We start from the raw sequence: 18,321 nt of genomic DNA, 5'->3' as shown, positions 1-18,321 counted from the left end.
ATCCCATAGAAAAATTTGTGGCAGAACTGAAAGTGTATGGACAAGAGGCCTACAAACCTGACTCAGTTACACCAGCTCTGTCAGGAGGAATGGGTCAAAAATTCCCCAACTTATTGTGGGACGCTTGTGGAAGGCTACCCGAAACGTTTGACACAAGTTAAACAATTTGAAGGCAATGCTACCAAATACTAATTGAGTGTATGTAAACTTCTGACCCACTGGGAATGTGATGAAAAAAATAAAACCTGAAATAAATCATTCTCTCTACTATAATTCTGACATTTCACATTCTTAAAATAAATTGGTGATCCTAACTGACCTAAGACGGGCAATTTTTACGAGGATTAAACGCCAGGAATTGTGAAAATCTGAGTTTAAATGTATTTGGCTAAGGTGTATGTAAAACTTCAGATTTTCAAATGTATTATTATATTAATCTTCCAATAGTCCATAACTTGATCTTTAGGCCTATGTCTTAATTCTTTAAAGTAAATAAAGCATGCATATCCTGAAARGTGTTGATGGAATATTAAACCAYTACAATAAGATCCTCTASTCCATSTATTCCCAAACTGGGGTACGCGCAATGCTGTCGGGGGTACGCCAAATAAAAATAATTAAATAAATAAAATACTTTATTTTTTATCTTCACATTTTCAAACAGTCCATTTATATTTTCCAACGGGGCTATACATTTGGGGGAGTTTTTTTCTCGCCTGAGTAGCCTTGTTTCACTYCCKAAAATAAAATTAAACCATCTAGTGTTCAGCYAAATAACAACACAATGTCAAATACAGGTAGCCTAGTCAAATAATGAACATCCAATCACAATAACCGTTACTCTCTCACGGGAATTCCACTAACGGTCCYWATGTAGCCAAACGTAGCTGCTGCTCATTCCGTTAACTCGAAAATTGATAAATGGTWAAAAAAAAGTAAGGCCCGCYTCCATAGAGACYCATACCAGCTCTACTGGTAGTACTGCTACTACCAGCAGTACTACACCTGCACCTGTTGACAACACAAGTTATTCTGCTTCCATGAGCACATCCAATGCTAGCATCAGTAATTCTACATTTGTTGTTAGCCCAGCTAGCATGGACACTGACAGTTGTGAATCTGATGCAGCCGAAGAGCTACTGCCCTCTTACCCGGGAAAGCACCGAACAACAGACWGGGGCTTTGGACCATCGAAGAGGCACAAATATGATGAGAACTACATTGATTTGGGGTTCACTTATATTGGGAGTAGTGCCTTTTCTTCAGCCACAGTGTGTTATATGTGCAAAAGTACTCTCACAACTCAATGAAACCTTCACTCTTTATAAACAAAACATGCCAATTTGAAAAATAAGCCATGGGAATTTTTTGAGCGAGAATTAAGACAATTTTCGAGTGGTAAGACTACATGTAAGACTAATTTTTTGAGCGAGAATTAAGACAATTTTCGAGTGAGCAAGAATTGTCTTAATTCTCGCTCAAAAAAGCAACAGATACCATTAATAAGAAGGGGCTAGAAGAGTCTTATATGGTGAGCTACCGAGTGGCTAGGACAGACAAGCCACATACTATTGTGGAGGACTTCATTCTTCCTGTTACCGCGGATTTGGCTGGGACAATGCTGGGGGAAAAGGCCAAAAGAACTATACAGACAACGCCTTCATCAAACAACACTGTTTCATGATGCATCAGTGACATGGCAGGAGATGTTTTGAAACAATTACTGCTTCGCATACAAGCCATTGAATTKTATGCGTTACAGCTGGATGAGTCAACAGACGTGGCGGGCCTGGCACAGCTCCTGGTATACGTCCGTTATCAGTGGCGGTTCTACCTTGTATGGCTCCCTGGGCGAAAACCCCCCAAAAAGAAACACCACCAACTGCAATTTTTATTCAGACATTTGGAACAACACAAATAAATAATCATAACATTTAAAACTATATATATATAAAAAATATATACAAAAATAAGACTCAAATATCAAAAAGTAGTAACAAAGACAAATAGAAACAAATTGTAATATAGAAATACAAATAAAAAATATTTTAATTATTGCACTATTAGCCTATTGCTAACAAAAACACACACAAATATAACTAAATTGCACAAATCCTATATCACACAAATAGAATAACACACTTATAAAGAAGAGAACCTGATTATTACGCTATTGCGCTTCCAACAAGAAACACACAAACTAAATTGCACAACTGCCATCTAAACCCTGACCTTTCTTGCCTTCCTTGACGCAAAGTCATCAATTGCATCTTCATAAGAACTCTGCCCAGCAATTGCATTATTTAATACTGGTGACAGCAAGGCCACTAAGGCGTTCCTGTGACATGGTGGACCTCAGGTAGTGTGCAGACTGGTTTTATATTCATCTTAATGATTTCGCACAAACCAGAAGAAAATCAATTCAACAATATGTCTGTGAAACTATATATTCACAGTATTATGAATGAATTGTGGTTTATTTGGAAGCATTTCGTAGTGTGACTGATTTTATTAATTGCATTAGTACTATACAAAGTTAGAGGTGGACTATTTGATTGATACCCCCGCTGCCCCTACCTCGGGCTTCCAGTTGGGAGACCTGAGGTCAACCTATCCCCGCCCCCCTCCCCATCTCGTACTTCTGAGTGGGAGACCTTTCCAGGCAGTAGCCTGCCTAGCTCACAAACTAGAATCAGAATGCCCACTCCGACAAGGTTAATTGACCCACAGTCCCACACGGTGACATGATACCATTGACGTGACGTGCAAATGAGCGATAGAAAACCGATCGCGCAAATGTCACCAATCCGATTTTTTTCGTGCGGGCGCCCTATGCCGCCCCAGGCAAGATGCCGCCCTGGGCGGCTGCCTAAGTCGCCCATACCTAAATCCGCTGCTGTCCATTACGTTTATGGGGGGTCAATTAAGGAAGACATCCTCTTCTGCAAACCACTGGAAACCAGGATAACAGGAGAGGATATTTTTTTAAGTACTGGACAGCTTTGTGACATAAAATGGACATTGGTGGTCAAGATGTGTTGCTATCTGTACTGATGGCGCAAAAGCCATGACTGGGAGACATAGTGGAGTGGTAACTCGCATGCAAGCAGTTTCACCCGACGCCACTTGGGTACACTGCAGCATCAACCGAGAGGCTCTTGCTGCCAAGGGAATGCCTGACAGCTTTAAAGACATTTTGGACATTACAGTGAAAATGATTACCTTTGTTAAAGCAAGGCCCCTGAACTCTCATGTATTTTCTGCACTATGCAATGATATGGGCAGCGACCATGTAATACTTTTACAACATACAGAAGTGCTGTGACGAGCTTAACTTCTCTAGGATAGGGGGCAGCATTTTCACGTTTGGATGAAAAGCATACCCAYATTCAACTGCCAGCTACTCATCCCCAGAAGATAAGATATGCATATTATTAGTAGATATGGATAGAAAACACTCTGAAGTTTCCAAAACTGTTTGAATAATGTCTGTGAGTATAACAGAACTTATTTAGCAGGCGAAACCCCGAGGACAAACCATTCAGATTTTTGTTGTTGAGGTCACTCTCTTTTCAATGGGTTTTCATTGGGAATCCAGATTTCTAATTGACCTTCTTGCAGTTCCTACCGCTTCCACTGGATGTCAACAGTCTTTAGAAATTGGTTGAGGTTATTTCTTTTGTGTAATGAAGAAGTACGACCATCTTGAACGAGGGTCACTTGAAGTGTACTGTTAGATAGAGGTGCGTGACCAGAAAGCTAGCTACAGTTTGTTTTAATCCTGTATTGAACACAGATCATCTTCAATTGTATCAATTATTTACATTAAAAAATACCTAAAGTTGTATTACAAAAGTAGTTTGAAATGGTTTGGCAAAGTTTACAGGTAACTTTTGAGATATTTTGTAGTCACGTTGCACAAGTTGGAACCAGTGTTTTTCTGGATCAAACGCGCYACATTTTGGATATATATCGARGGAATTAATCGAACAAAAAGACCATTTGTGATGTTTATGGGACATATTGGAGTGCCAACAACAGAAGTTCGTCAAAGGTAAGGCATGAATTATATTTTTATTTCTGCATTTTGTGTCGCGCCTGCAGGGTTGAAATATGCTTCTGTAACGGATGTGAAATGACTAGCTAGTTAGCGGGTACGCGCTAGTAGCGTTTCAATCAGTTACGTCACTTGCTCTGAGACTTAAGTAGGGTTTCCCCTTGCTCTGCAAGGGCCGCGGCTTTTGTGGAGCGATGGGTAACGYCGCTTCGTGGGTGTCAGTTGTTGATGTGTGCAGAGGGTCCCTGGTTCGCGCCCGTGTCGGGGCGAGGGGACGTACTAAAGTTATACTGTTACATTGATGCTGTTGACCCGGATCACTGGTTGCTGCGGAAAAGGAGGAGGTTGAAAGGGGGGTGAGTGTAACGGATGTGAAATGGCTAGCTAGTTAGCGGGTACGCGCTAGTAGCGTTTCAATCAGTTACGTCACTTGCTCTGAGACTTAAGTAGGGTTTCCCCTTGCTCTGCAAGGGCCGCGGCTTTTGTGGAGCGATGGGTAACGACGCTTCGAGGGTGACTGTTGTTGATGTGTGCAGAAGGTCCCTGGTTCGCGCCCYTGTCGGGGCGAGGGGACGTACTAAAGTTATACTGTTACACTTCCCTCTCTTTGTTTACTCTGTTGCTATCCTCAGATAATAGCATTGTTTGCATTCGCCTGATGAAGATCATCAAAGGTTAGTGATTAATTTTATCTCTTTCTGCTTTTTGTTACTCCTCTCTTTGGCTGGAAAAATGGCTGTGTTTTTCTGTGACTTGGCTCTGACCTAACATAATCGTTTGGTGTGCTTTCGTCGTAAAGCCTATTTGAATTCTGACATGTTGGCTGGATTCACAACAAGTGTAGCTTTAATTTGGTATCTTTCATGTGTGATTTCATGAAAGTTAGATTTTTATAGTAATTTATTTGAATTTGGCGCTCTGCATTTTTACTGGCTTTTGGCCAAGTTAGCGTCCCACATATCCCAGAGAAGTTAAAGTTATTTTTACTGACCATAATTTTCACTTGTCTGACCGCTTGCATGATGACGAGTTTCTCACACGACTGGCCTATCTGGGTGATGTTTTTTCTCGCCTGAATGATCTGAATCTGMGATTACAGGGTCTCTCCGCAACTATATTCAATGTGCCGGACAAAATTGAGGCTATGATTAAGAAGTTGGAGCTCTTCTCTGTCTYCATTAACAAGGACAACACAGGTCTTTCCATTAAATGAACTCACGTTTACAGACGATGTCAAATGTGATATAGCGAAGCACCTGAGTGAGTTGGGTGCGCAATTACGCAGGTACTTTCCCTAAATGGATGACACAAACAACTGGATTTGTTATCCCTTTCATGCCCTGCCTCCAGTCCACTTACCGATATCTGAACAAGAGAGACTCATCGAAATTGCAACAAGCGGTTCTGTGAAAACTTTATTTAATAAGAAGCCACTGCCAGATTTCTGGATAGGGCTGCGCTCAGAGTATCCTGCCTTGGCAAATCGCACTGTTAAGACACTGATGCCCTCTGCAACCATGTACCTATGTGAGAGTGTATTCTCGGCCCTCACTAGCATGAAAACTAAATACAGGCACAGACTGTGTGGAAAATGACTCTCTCCAAAACAACCCAACATTGCAGAGTTATGTGCATCCTTTCAAGCACACCCTTCTCATTAACCTGTGGTGAGTTATTCACAATTTTCGATTAACAAATCAGGTTTAAATATAAGATGATTAAATAAAGAGCAAAATTATTGATTGTTATATTATTTGTGCCCTGGTCCTATAAGAGCTCTTTGTCACTTCCCARGAGCCGGTTGTGAAAAAAACTCACACTCCATTCTTATGTTTAATAAATGTATCGTATTGTGTSTGTGTGGCAGGCTTACAATGATGGCAAAAAACAACATTTGAGAGTGCACTGACCCTGGTGCTAGAGGGGGTACGCAGCTGTAGGTTGAATGTTTGAAGGGGTAAGGGACTAAAAAGTATGGGAACCACTGCGTCTAGTCTAACATTCTGACACCTGAGAGGTTGGGACCACTTTGCAATTAAGTAGCGTTTGAAACATGTCTTCTTAATGAGGTGATCATACGACGAGCTCCGACAATTTATCTGTAAAGATCCTCACTACCTCTAGCTACCTTATCTACTACACCGTACACTTACTTCACTGTTCCACTATCTGAAATTATACGGGGTTTTTTTCCCCTTAAGCGCGCCCACGAATACGCGTTCACGTTTGGCAGCTCCACGTCGACATTCTTCCAGCTACAGACTGAACTGCACAGGGCTGAAYGAATAGAATAAGAGGTAAAAGCGGCGTGAATGCACCAAAACGAACACTGTATGGAGGCTCCAAAGAGGGACGTCAACCGCGAAATTAGGAAGTGGAAAAACTCTTGCTTGCTTCGATAGTTTGTCCTGCAATCATTTTAGATAGCCCACTGCTTTTTGCATTTTATTATCAGTTTGCCCTCGTGCTTGATTGCAGCTGTTCCCCTTTAAGAGCTCCCGTTTCTACCAGGTACCGTATGGTCAATTGCATTTCTTTAGCTTCTCATTTATAGTGTTCACATTTAGAATATGAAGCTATGCTATGGCATTTCACATCTGCTAATCGAATTCCAACATCTTTTAATTCACTGTTTGATTTTGTACTTTGTAACTTCATGACAATAAGCAACTCTCCAAACGGTGTTGAATATACATGTATTTGTTACTGCAATCTGAAGTGGAATATGTTGAATATTTGCCTTGTTTTATAGGTAGACCATTCTACACTATATTTTCATTGTGAAATTCAGTCTGTGGCTTGTGGAAAAACTCAACAAGTAGGCTAAACAGCGTAATGAACGTGGGTGTCTTACCCTTGGAGTGAACTATTCAACATAAAAAGAAATTCATGATTTCAAATTTGGAACCTTTTAGACACGTCATCTGTTCCACATATGGAGTGCCCTAATTGGTTGCCTTTACTACCTTGAAAGTATTCCAGGTAGAACTGCAAAGTAAACACCTTATGAAGGAAAATGGATCTTGCCTCTTACTGTGTGATATTGTATGATTTCATCATTTGTATGGTGGTGGGGGGGGGGTTGGTGTCAGAGTGTGAGAATCAATCCAAGTTTCCAACAGCAGTCTTTCCATTCACTCCTCTCTGTGTTTTAATAAGCCCAGAGAATTAGTTAAAGTTCCACGTAATACACTTTTTGTAAAGCACTCYGCTGTGGTTGATTTCAGTTTAATCTCAAATCCTGGTGGATTTTAACTTTTAGGTTTCAATATTGTGTTCAGAAAGTCATCCCAACCTCAATTACATATTTTCCCACACTACAGTGTTAATTCAAAGTGTTTATCAACCCAGCACATCAATAGGAAACTTACATTTCACTCTCTCTTTATATGTTGCAGGTGAAGGAGTAGTGAAAAGGGTTGGCACTGTGGCTGTCCAAGTAAAGTTCTGTGATACACTTTGACTCTAATTGTTTGCAGTCAGTGCATTACAGAACTTTATTTTGGGAGTTAARGCTCTGGCCTGAGGGAAGTAAACCTACCAGCTGGAGAGTGGGACCATTATTCCACAACATGCCCACTTGCAAACTTCAATAGGGAAACTCCTTGTCACTAAAATGTTCTAAGAATAAACTTTTTCTTTTGACAATGACATGCCTCGTGAGTTTTCACCTACTTGTGAAAGTATTTATTTGCTTATAATTAAAAAGACTCACTTTGGGTCTGTTGGTATCAGAGTGAAATGTCTGAATTTATGACTGAAAAATAGAGTAGCAGAATGACTAGTAGATTGTTGCATCACTTTCTATAGGGTGACCCAGCGAGCCATATGGAAACTCCAGACTCCAGTCATCCCTCGTGTTCACTGTCATGTGACTCATGGAGGTGAGAAAGTTAAACAAGAGCCATTTAAATGTTCAAACCTCTTTCAGTGACCTGGGTCATAATGTACTGGTCCTACCACATTAATTAACCTTATCAAACCCATAAACAATGTCAAAGATTTTAAGGATTATTTTCTGTTGTGTATTGACATTGTATCCTGTGAATGGTAGTTAGGCCTAATTATCTGTTGTATCATTCATTGTTGGAGTGTCGCAAATATAAATCTAATAAACTATTTCAGAGATGTATATGACAGCCAATAGGAAGTTAGGATGAAACGTTGCTATTATGCAGTGCAGGCTGTCTGTCCAACCAGTATGAATCAACGGTTCTTTCAAAGCAAACTTTTCACGCATAAAAATTATAAAAAAGGCTGTTTTATATTTAATTAACTAAAAGTGCAATAACATCACTGGCTCTACAAAGGGCACACAACTTGTTAGTCTAATTTAGAGATTCTCTGGTACTTTTGTAGACTTGTTAGCGCTCACCAGCCAAATGTGATCGCCGAAAATTGCGTACTAAGTCATATGTGTAGATATGTGCACCACATCATTGCTCTGCTGTGTATGCGTCTTGCTAGCTGTCACTCAAATGGCGAGAGGTTGAATGAAGCTCATTAGCTAGAACTTGAATTGCTAAYGGGCTGGTCCACATGGGGGAAAATGTAAGGGAAAAAGCACAGCATAACTTCCAGAAAAAAACAGTCGCTTTCAACTAGGGATTTCATGAATAATTGAGGTAAAACAGTAAATATGCTCATAGATTACACATGTATAAACTACACATTGATACATTCTTCCAAAGCGAGAGGTTTAAAAAAAATACTTAGATGTGCGGTCCAAACACTTAAGACAGACCCTATCCCCTCAGCCATAAAATTAAGTGGACACTTCTGATGACGTCTGACGAGTATACACTTGCAAGGCAAGGGAGGAAGGACGAATTTTTAAATTGACCACTCTTGGCCAGAAATTCATCACCCGTTCATCCCGCGATGATTGGGTTTTCAGCCACCGGTAGCTACAGTCAATTATGAGTGTATGTCTACTTATATTAAATATATAATTATTAATATACGCCTACTGTATGATAGCTAGCAAATTAATTAGCTAACTACCGTTGGCCTGCCTAGCTGGAACTTCTGAAGAAGGAACATATTTTATTTCTACTATTTCCAAGAGATAACCAAACAAAAACATTTAATTTTTACATAGTAGCAAAATGTCTAACTTATTTGCATTCGTTTTTARTTACACTTGTATGTTGACTTCTCCATTGATGTTGTTTTTAAGTTTTCACAGACTTTTCTTAGAGGATGTACAATCTCGCGAATTGAATTATGGGGAGTTTCAGGCCCGAAGTTTACATTATTATACACTCGCAAAGCCCACTAAAAACGAYGMCTGAGGGGCTTACGTTGCAAACTTCCCTTGCTTGGCTAATCATTTGGACCACCCGCCAAGATGGCGACAGGGATTCCCCCAAGGGCATAAGGCGAGGGTAAGTGGACGAGGGTGTGTCCTTTAAGTGTTTGGACTGCAGCCCCTAGTAGTCACCAAAGTTCCAGACCATATTTTTAAAGGCACATGCACACATTATTTAAGCAGCATGACATATTTTTCCTGCTATTAAATTAGATTACTTTCTTATTGAAAAACCTACATTTTTCTCTGTGTTTTGAAAAAGTTTTGAGTTTCAGTTCTCCCAAAGCCCAGTTCATTCATCGTGGTCTAATAGAGAGCTTCTGTGCTAAGCTTAAGTAATCATTAGGCTACCTGTCCATGGATCAAATCTGTCTGAGAAAAAGGCAGTCACCCACCGGCACAGCGAAAGAAGAGTTACGTTGATGCATGTTGAGAATGCAACACTTATAAAAATCTGGAATTTCTTTATCTTGCCATTTCTCCTGAAAGGATGACCTCAGAACTATGGGCATCAAGTTTCCATGAACTAAAGGCCTACTCTCAAACTCGTATGAATGTAACTGARAGTCCAAATCAACATGCTTGTAAGCTAGTCCTATACTACAATACTTGTTATGGAGTGATAATAAGGGAAAACAGTAGAAAGCTCATTCATTTATATTCTTCCAAGAATCAATATAATTTTTTGAATGACCATTGAACAGCAGTAAATCACACATTGTGCCTTGTAAAAATATTTGTCTAATATAAGCTATTTCCAGTGACTGTCATCAATTAGATTCAGACACGGGCCAATTTTTTTTCTTCTTGAGCGGATGGTCGGGGGACCCGGAACATAATAACAAATAATTTGACTGCAAATTGACTGGAAGAATCCCAAACAGATATAATATTTGACTAAAACATAATAATTTAAAACCTTGCTTACATTTGTATATGATCACCTGTCACTCTATTTTGTGTGGAATACTTGGGAACAGATTTCTCAAATTAAAATCACTTGGAGCTGATCTCTGTGTTTTTACAGTATTTTATGTACAACAATAAAAAATACAAATATATATATATATTTTGCTCAGAAAATGTGTTGGGCCAAACAAAACCACCCGTGCAAATTCGGCCCGCGGGCCGCCAGTTGGGGAAACATGCTCTATGGACTACCAGCAATTCAATTAAAGTAACAGCAAAGGTAGGCGATAATGTAACCAATTTTGCAACATTGTACTGTGTATTGAAAGCACAAATTAAATGCAAAGCATGATGGGATTTGATTACAATTTAGCTCATATCCTATTATCGATGTGACAGCTGCCTTTCCTTGCACAAACACGGAAGCAGTATGGCGTCAAACAGCAATAGCTCCGAGAGGCAACGAATTGCACAGCAAAGATTAAGGATAATTGCAGCGCATTTACATAAKCATGAGGACGGTAACTCGGGAATTATCGCAAAAGAATGCAAAATTGATGCGACCGGTTCAACGGAAGAGAATAAAGGGACMGTGCCGAGAAAGAGGTAGGAATTGGCGGTGGTAATGGGGTAGAAGTGGATGAATATGAGGGCTATCCTGACATGCTATCTGCTAACGTTAGCTATAACGTTAAGTGATTGCCATACAGTATGAAATAGCTGTTATGCATGTTCTTGTCATTTAAAAACACATAATTGGTGTCTTACAAACTGTGATGACCTCCTTGACATATTATTATTTAGACATCTCTGCTTTAATTTAGCTAGCTAAGAAAATTAGCCAGCAGAATGTGCGGTAGTGGTCCTTAAACAAAGTGTTCATTCATCGAAGTGGGTGCGGCGAGACTGTATTCTATGTTRTATGCTAATCTTTTACACTAGTTAGCAAGTCTACTTATTTASAATGTGTTTCAGTAATGTTTGATTTGTTGAAATTGAAGTTCAGGTCAATTCTACACTAGGACTGTACCAAATTTGTCATAACTTGCCAGCGTTATATGACCCACACTAGCCGACTAAACTCAACTCCTAGATTTACGATGGAGTTGAGCGGCGACTAGTGTGGGTGGACTGGAGCTCTGACACCACATAAAATGCTTTTCTTTTTGTGTATATATTATATATATATATATATATAAACAAACTACTGATTTCAGAACCCAAAGAATAGACTGGAATTACACACAAGTGTTCTGTTTAATTGCGGGCTATTCTTTAGGTGCTGAAATGAAATTATYTTTTTATCCAAACCTACTCATCTGACCTCGGAGCTCCAGTCTGTCGTCGCTCAACTCCATCGTAAATCTAGGAGTTGAGTTTAATCGGCTAGACCCACCCTGGCCGCTCGTGACAGTGGGCAGCTGAAGTTTATGTAACACCAAATGCCAACATTTGTGACTATTTCAAGGTGGCCTATTCCATTATACATTTATATTGTTATCTATAGCTTGATAAACTACGGTTGATGTTTTGAATGCTGACAYTATTCTGAACAACGACTAGGGAAATCTCAACTCTGTTTGATTGACATGAACAGAATAAGCTAGCTAGRTACTATACATTATTGAATAGAAGGGATCATTATAATGGTAATATTTTTATATTCTTCATTATATTATCATATCACATTTGATCTGGAGGTTAATGTTTTTCCAGATTCAGAAATGGGATAAAGTTGAGCAGTTAAAACTTGGATCTGATTTGGCCAAGACTTGTGATGGTCTGACAGTCAGTTTGTAATGAGACGAGTTGGCTGTTAAGCTTTCACGATCATGCTGTAGTGACATACAAATAAAATCATGTTTTAAGTGCCTTGCTCAAGGGCAATTGTCACCTTATCAGCTCGGGTATTCGAACCAGCGACCTTTCATTTACAGGCCCAACGCTCCAACCGCTAGACTACCTACCACCCTATGACAGCTAGTGTCAGATATGCCTTAGACCACACTTCCATATTTGCATTTGGTAGAGGCTGTATTGTATGAACCACTCACCCATGCAACACTGAACAATCCATTATCCTGCATTCAYCTGTGACATGGCCTGTGAGAGGAAGTGTTACCATCGTTCTACCACAGGAATGTTAATTCTTTTTTCTGTATTATGTATGGCTCTTCATTGTGCAGTTGGGAAATGTTTGATATTAATATAGAATGTTTTTTTMTGTGAAGCAGAAGTGCTGAGGCTTATTTCAGATAAACCCTATAGGTGTGCTCCTYAGTGGRGCAGCGGTCTAAGGCACTGCATCTGTGCTAGAGGCGTCACTACAGACCCTGGTTCGYTTACTAGGCTGTATCACAACCGTCCGTGATTGGGAGTCCCATAGGGCYGRGCACAATTGGCCCAGCGTCGTTAGGGTTTGGCCGGGGTAGGCCATCARTGTAAATTTAACTGACTTGCCTAGTTAAATAAAGGTTAAATAAATAACRTGTTGGTCAGTTAGGCTATGGGCAATTCCATGTTAYCAGAGTGATGCTGAGACTCAGATTTTTCACTTTAAAATGTGTCAAACAAAAAAACAATGATRGCAAAGTTAAACAAACCATACAACTGTATGCACAAGGATTACATTAAAATTGAAATGTAAGTTATAGATTGAAAGCAAGTCCCCGTGTGGCTCAGTTGGTAGAGCYTGGCACTTGCAAAYCCAYGGTMGTGSGTTTGATTCCCARGAGGGACCAGTACAAACAAATATGAAAATGTATGCACTCACTAGTGTAAGTCCCTCTGGATAAATCAGCTAKATGACTKAAATGTAAAGACATTTTTGATCGATTGTATGTGCGCTACTTCCCATTCTATAATTTTAGTTTTTGTCTTTCGGTTTTGTACAACAGTTGAAAATACAATGTTTTTGGTTATTGAAAAGATGTTTCACAGTGGTTTAGCWGGTACAGTGATTCTCTACACTATACATTGCTTGTTTTGTCACAGACTGAAATTAGGTGAACTATTCCAATTTTAGCAACAAGGAAATGGCTGAGTGATTTCTGCATATTGCACTTTTTTCTTCTTCTTTTTTAAAGTGAAAAATCGGAGTCTCAGCGTCACTCTGTTACTGTGGAATTGCCCCCAATGCTACCTTTCTTGCGTGATGAGTTTGGTTTAACCTGGAAGGCAGATTTTTGCAGGTTTGTTGGTCTCTCTCTATTGCCAAACYTATGGTCATTTTGTGCTGACGAGTGGCCAAAAATGTTTTAATTATGACAATAAATTATAAAATAGTCTATGCCTAATTCTCCAGTGTGAGCCCACCACCATTTCCAAATGTAAAAAGAATGTTGTGTACAACTTGTATTGTTATCTGTATGCATAAATGTTACCGTCATGAATTTACCCTCATTYCTCACATTTTCTAGAATTGCGCTTATCACTGGAGAGTAGGAATGTTGCCTGCTATGAAGCTAACTGGTCTTGGTCTTGCTGGAATGTCAGTCTGGATTTGACCTTGTTTCAAATGGCATTTTAAGGTCAGTCCTCTTAACAGACAAACGTTCTTCTTAAAAATATATATATATATTTAAAAAAAAATACAATTCAGAGTTTGTAAAATCAACAGTCTAACCTCTGGCCTATTGACTCATTCTGTTGTAAAAACTTGATTGTAGCCACAAAACAAGGCTACCTTTTGAATAAGGCGCTGKTCTAGCAGCTAATTACTAGCCTAATGGTCTGGTCATCGTCATGCAGTGTAATATTTATTACAGTAGCTTCAAAAGATTCSCCCAGCTCTTTGAGGCCAGACGGCCGTTGCTTCCATTTAATTAAACAATAAATTCATTCATCTCTGGGCAGTTGTATTCTTCTGCTTGTTGAGGTTGTTACAGGACATCACAGAGTTGTGTTATGGTCCGTTGAGATGCCAGGCTGTGATAGACTGGCATTGAGAGTATGTCTCTCTCTCTCTCTGTCATTTCCCAGGCTCCTCATAAATTACACTGGCTGCCTGTTTGGCAGGCATTCCTCATGGGTTTTACTCAACCATGTGTACCAACTTAAGGTATGGATCCCTTCTAGGGGTAGTGACCTATTTCCTCTGGCCGGCTGCCGTAGTGACCTATTTCCTCTGGCCGGCTGCCGTAGTGGCCTATTTCCTCTGGCCGGCTGCCGTAGTGACTATTTCCTCTGGCCGGCTGCCGTAGTGGCCTATTTTCTCTGGCCGGCTGCCGTAGGCCTATTTCCTCTGCCGGCTGCCGTAGTGCCTATTTCCTCTGGCGGCTGCCGTAGTGGCCTATTTCCTCTGGCCGGCTGCCGTAGTGCCTATTTCTCTTGGCCGGCTGCCGTAGTGGTAATTCCTCTGGCCGGCTGCCGTAGTGACCTATTTCCTCTGGCCGCTGCCGTAGTGGCCTATTTCCTCTGGCCGGCTGCCGTAGTGGCCTATTTCCTCGGCCGGCTGCCGTAGTGACCTATTCTCCGGCCGGCTGCCGTAGTGACCTATTTCTCTGCCGCTGCCGTAGTGGCCTATTTCCTCTGGCCGGCTGCCGTAGTGGCCTATTTCCTCCGCCGCTGCCGTAGTGACCTATTCCTCTGGCCGGCTGCCGTAGTGGCCTATTTCCTCTGCCGCTGCCGTAGTGACCTTTTCCTCTGGCCGGCTGCCGTAGTGGCAATTTCCTCTGGCCGGCTGCCGTAGTGACCTATTTCCTCTGGCCGGCTGCCGTAGTGCCTATTTCCTCTGGCCGGCTGCCGTAGTGCCTATTTCCTCGGCGGCTGCCGTAGTGACCTATTCTCTTGCGGCTGCCGTAGTGCCTATTTCTCCGCCGGCTGCCGTAGTGGCCTATTTCCTCTGGCCGGCTGCCGTAAGTGACCTATTTCCTGCCGCCGGCTGCCGTAGTGCGTCCATTTCCTCTGGCGAGGAACATCTGAATAGCATTCCCTTGGGATGAAGCGTAGTATTTAACACAGACGAAAAACACATTACTAAACTGTCAGCTTTTTTATTATTCAGTAGATATATTGAGATACTAAATTCTGCCTGACATTTTCAGTTCAGTGTTCAAACTTGTTTCTTGAATCCTCTAACCTGATATAGATTTACACAATAAAGGAGGAATACCGCTCTGCAATCAACCCTCTTATTTCCTGCATTTTACTTTCCATTTCATCAATTAATTTCCCATTTTAACTTATTTTTATCATAATTTTTTTTCTGGATTCCTTCATGTAAGCCGCCCAATGGTATTTATTTAACACTGTTTTTAGGAGGATATACCCTACCTTCGTTGTCCACACCCTTTTCTCCTAATGCTCATCTATGGTCATTCATCATGCTGCTCCTACTTGGAATGAGATCTAAGCCACTCTCTGTCTGATGACTGCTGTTTGAAGTAACAGGTTTTCTTCCCCATTTGTTACTGTGCCTACAGGCTTTTGTAGTTGGCTGTGTGTAGTCCACAGGGAACGACCACCTCTGAGACCAGGCCTAGGTGTGACTGGAGCCTCCCATACTTGCAATACACTAAGGAAGAACCATGACGCGGAAAGCCCATTGAATAACGGAGTGCCATGACATGGAAAGCCATTTTGAATAACAGAGAGCCATGACGTGGAAAGCCCATTTTTGAATAACGGCAGACCATGACGTGGAAAGCCCATTTTTAATACGGCGAGCCATGACGTGGAAAGCCCATTTTGAATAACGGAGAGCCATGACTGGGAGCCCATTTGAATAACGGAGAGCCATGACGTGGAAAGCCCATTTTGAATAACGGCGAGCCATGACATGGAAAGCCCATTTTGAATAACGGAGCCATGACGTGGAAAGCCCATTTGTAAATAACGGCGAGCCATGACGTGGAAAGCCCATTTTTGAATAACTGATAGCAAAACAAGGGAACTGCAACACATCCCCCCCATTGCAAATAGACCACTAATCCAAATACTAGCCTACTGTGTGCAACAGGATGTCAAGTATGAGGGTCCATGGTCTTTTATAAGTGCTTCCTTGTATTGTCTTGGTCCCTTGAGATTTGACTTGTCGTCTCTGACAGTGTTATTACACTATTAGCTTCTACTACTGTAACATTCATTAACTTGACCAACTGTTTCTTGTTCTCTCCCAGGCAGGAGATTATGAAGTGGAATGGTTGGGGGTACAGTGACTCCAAATTCCTCTTTAACAAGAAGGGTCAAGCAGAGTTTACAGGGAAAAGGTACAGAATACTGTCTCAACATTTTCAACTTTTATTCTCACGACGAAAATCTTGATTGTCTCAGACGATCTGTAGGCTAAATAATCTATTCACATTTCTACTTTGTACACTCATCTACTGTCAAATCTACCATTCCAGTGTTTTAATTGCTATATTGTATTTACTTCGCCACCATGGCCTATTTATTGCCTTTACCTCCCTTATCTCACCTCATTTGCTCACATTGTATATAGACTTATTTTTTTACTGTATTATTGACTGTATGTTTGTTTTACTCCATGTGTAACTCTGTGTTGTATGTGTCGAACTGCTTTGCTTTATTTGGGCCAGGTCACAGTTGTAAATGAGAACTTGTTCTGAACTTGCCTATCTGGTTAAATAAAGGTGGGGGGAAAAACATGTGTTGAATGAGAATTCTCAATCTTAGTTGTTCACTCCTTTGCACAGTCTACTGCCTAAAACTGGTTCCGACATTTCTGGATTTTTATGTATTTAAATAGTTGATTATTTGTGTACTCGTTTGACATTTTACTGCAGTGTTAGGAGCTAGTAACATAAGCGTTTCACTGCACCCGCTATAACATCTGCTTAACAGTGTGAATGCCAGGGTTTCCACAGACGCGGTCCTGGTGCCCCCCATGGGTGCATTTGTGTGTGTTTTTGCCCTAGCATAACACAGCTGACTTAAATAACCAACTCATCATCAAGCTTTGATTATTTGAATCAGCTGTGTAGTGCTAGGCCAATAAAAAAAGGGCCAGGAAAACCCTGGTGTACATGATCAATAAACTTTGATTTGAAAACCTCCCACTCCCACTCCAGCCTCATTCAGAGTGGGGTACTAGTGCCATCTAGTGGCTGGTATCTGTACTCTGCTTATCTTGTTTTGATTTAGTCCCAGACATCAGGTCAATGAGTTTCAAACTCCCCTTATTACCTTTCATGGAATGTTTCTTCTAGGGGTTGGTGCTTTTGTTTTGTTTATGCTAACAGTTGTCATGGGAACAATTGTTGGAAATATGTTGAGTGCTGATGTAGGAAGTGATTAGTTTGAATCTCTGTGTGTTTTTTAAAGAAGCCTAACATTTACATTTACATTTAAGTCATTTAGCAGACGCTCTTATCCAGAGCGACTTACAAATTGGAAAGTTCATACATATTCATCCTGGTCCCCCCGTGGGGAATGAACCCACAACCCTGGCGTTGCAAGCGCCATGCTCTACCAACTGAGCCACACACCTAACCTATTGTCTCTCCACTCTCTCTGATAACTGAGTATGACTTCAATCCACACTGGCTGCAGAATGGATCTCTGTTTTCTTTGGCACAACATCTTCTGTTCTACACCTTTTTATCTTTGTCCTGTATGATAGAGGCAGAGATGGTGACATATGGTTTCAGAACAGAAAGCCTGTCAGACTTAAAGCTAAGCGATGTGATTTTTACAGGATGCTGAGTAGCAGATGGCTCCTCTGTTAGTCTTTACTAGAAGTTGTATCAATGACATTTCCTGTTCTGTGCTTTCTCTGCGTGGTTTGAGAGATGGAAGAAATTAAAGTGAATGAGATTTCTCCTCTTTTCATTAAGGAGTGTGTTTTAATTGTCTGCTGGACAAAGACAGACTACAGTTCCCTGATGTGTTGGCCTCTACTGTGCCAGCGGTGCAATTATACAGCGTCTGGCCTGGGCTGGCGCCACGGGGACAGCGCGGTCACTGGGCTCACCTAATAACCTCTAAGCTCAAACAACCACACACTGACTCCATACCCATAACAGACAGTATGTATTTCAGCAGTTCCCAGCATAACACCTAGGTCAGACGGAATGTGTTTATG

At 41.0% G+C, this 18,321-nt stretch overlaps 1 protein-coding gene and 1 long non-coding RNA gene across 5 annotated transcripts in view; both read left to right on the top strand.

Moving 5' to 3' along the window:
* Positions 1-6,201: 6,201 nt before the first annotated feature.
* Positions 6,202-7,708, top strand: LOC112069436 (uncharacterized). The gene is made up of 2 exons (XR_002893734.2): positions 6,202-6,568; positions 7,456-7,708. It is a non-coding gene; the product is annotated as an uncharacterized lncRNA (long non-coding RNA).
* Positions 7,709-10,651: 2,943 nt separating this feature from the next.
* Positions 10,652-18,321, top strand: part of LOC112069433 (alkyldihydroxyacetonephosphate synthase, peroxisomal-like) — a 48,964-nt gene continuing 41,294 nt past the window's right edge. For 2 of the 4 annotated variants that reach the window (XM_024136773.2, XM_070438550.1), the window contains exons 1-2: positions 10,652-10,883; positions 16,397-16,486. In XM_024136773.2, the coding sequence (XP_023992541.1) occupies positions 10,708-10,883; positions 16,397-16,486 (266 nt within the window). In that variant the 5' untranslated portion in view covers positions 10,652-10,707. Of the gene's footprint in view, positions 10,884-16,396; positions 16,487-18,073; positions 18,266-18,321 lie in introns of those variants that run through there. The other 2 variants (XM_070438552.1, XM_070438551.1) reach the window with 2 other exon arrangements.

Source organism: Salvelinus sp. IW2-2015, unplaced genomic scaffold, assembly GCF_002910315.2.
Source record: "Salvelinus sp. IW2-2015 unplaced genomic scaffold, ASM291031v2 Un_scaffold1011, whole genome shotgun sequence".
NCBI classification, from domain to species: domain Eukaryota; kingdom Metazoa; phylum Chordata; class Actinopteri; order Salmoniformes; family Salmonidae; genus Salvelinus; species Salvelinus sp. IW2-2015.
This window is presented reverse-complemented; position numbering and strand designations above follow the sequence as displayed.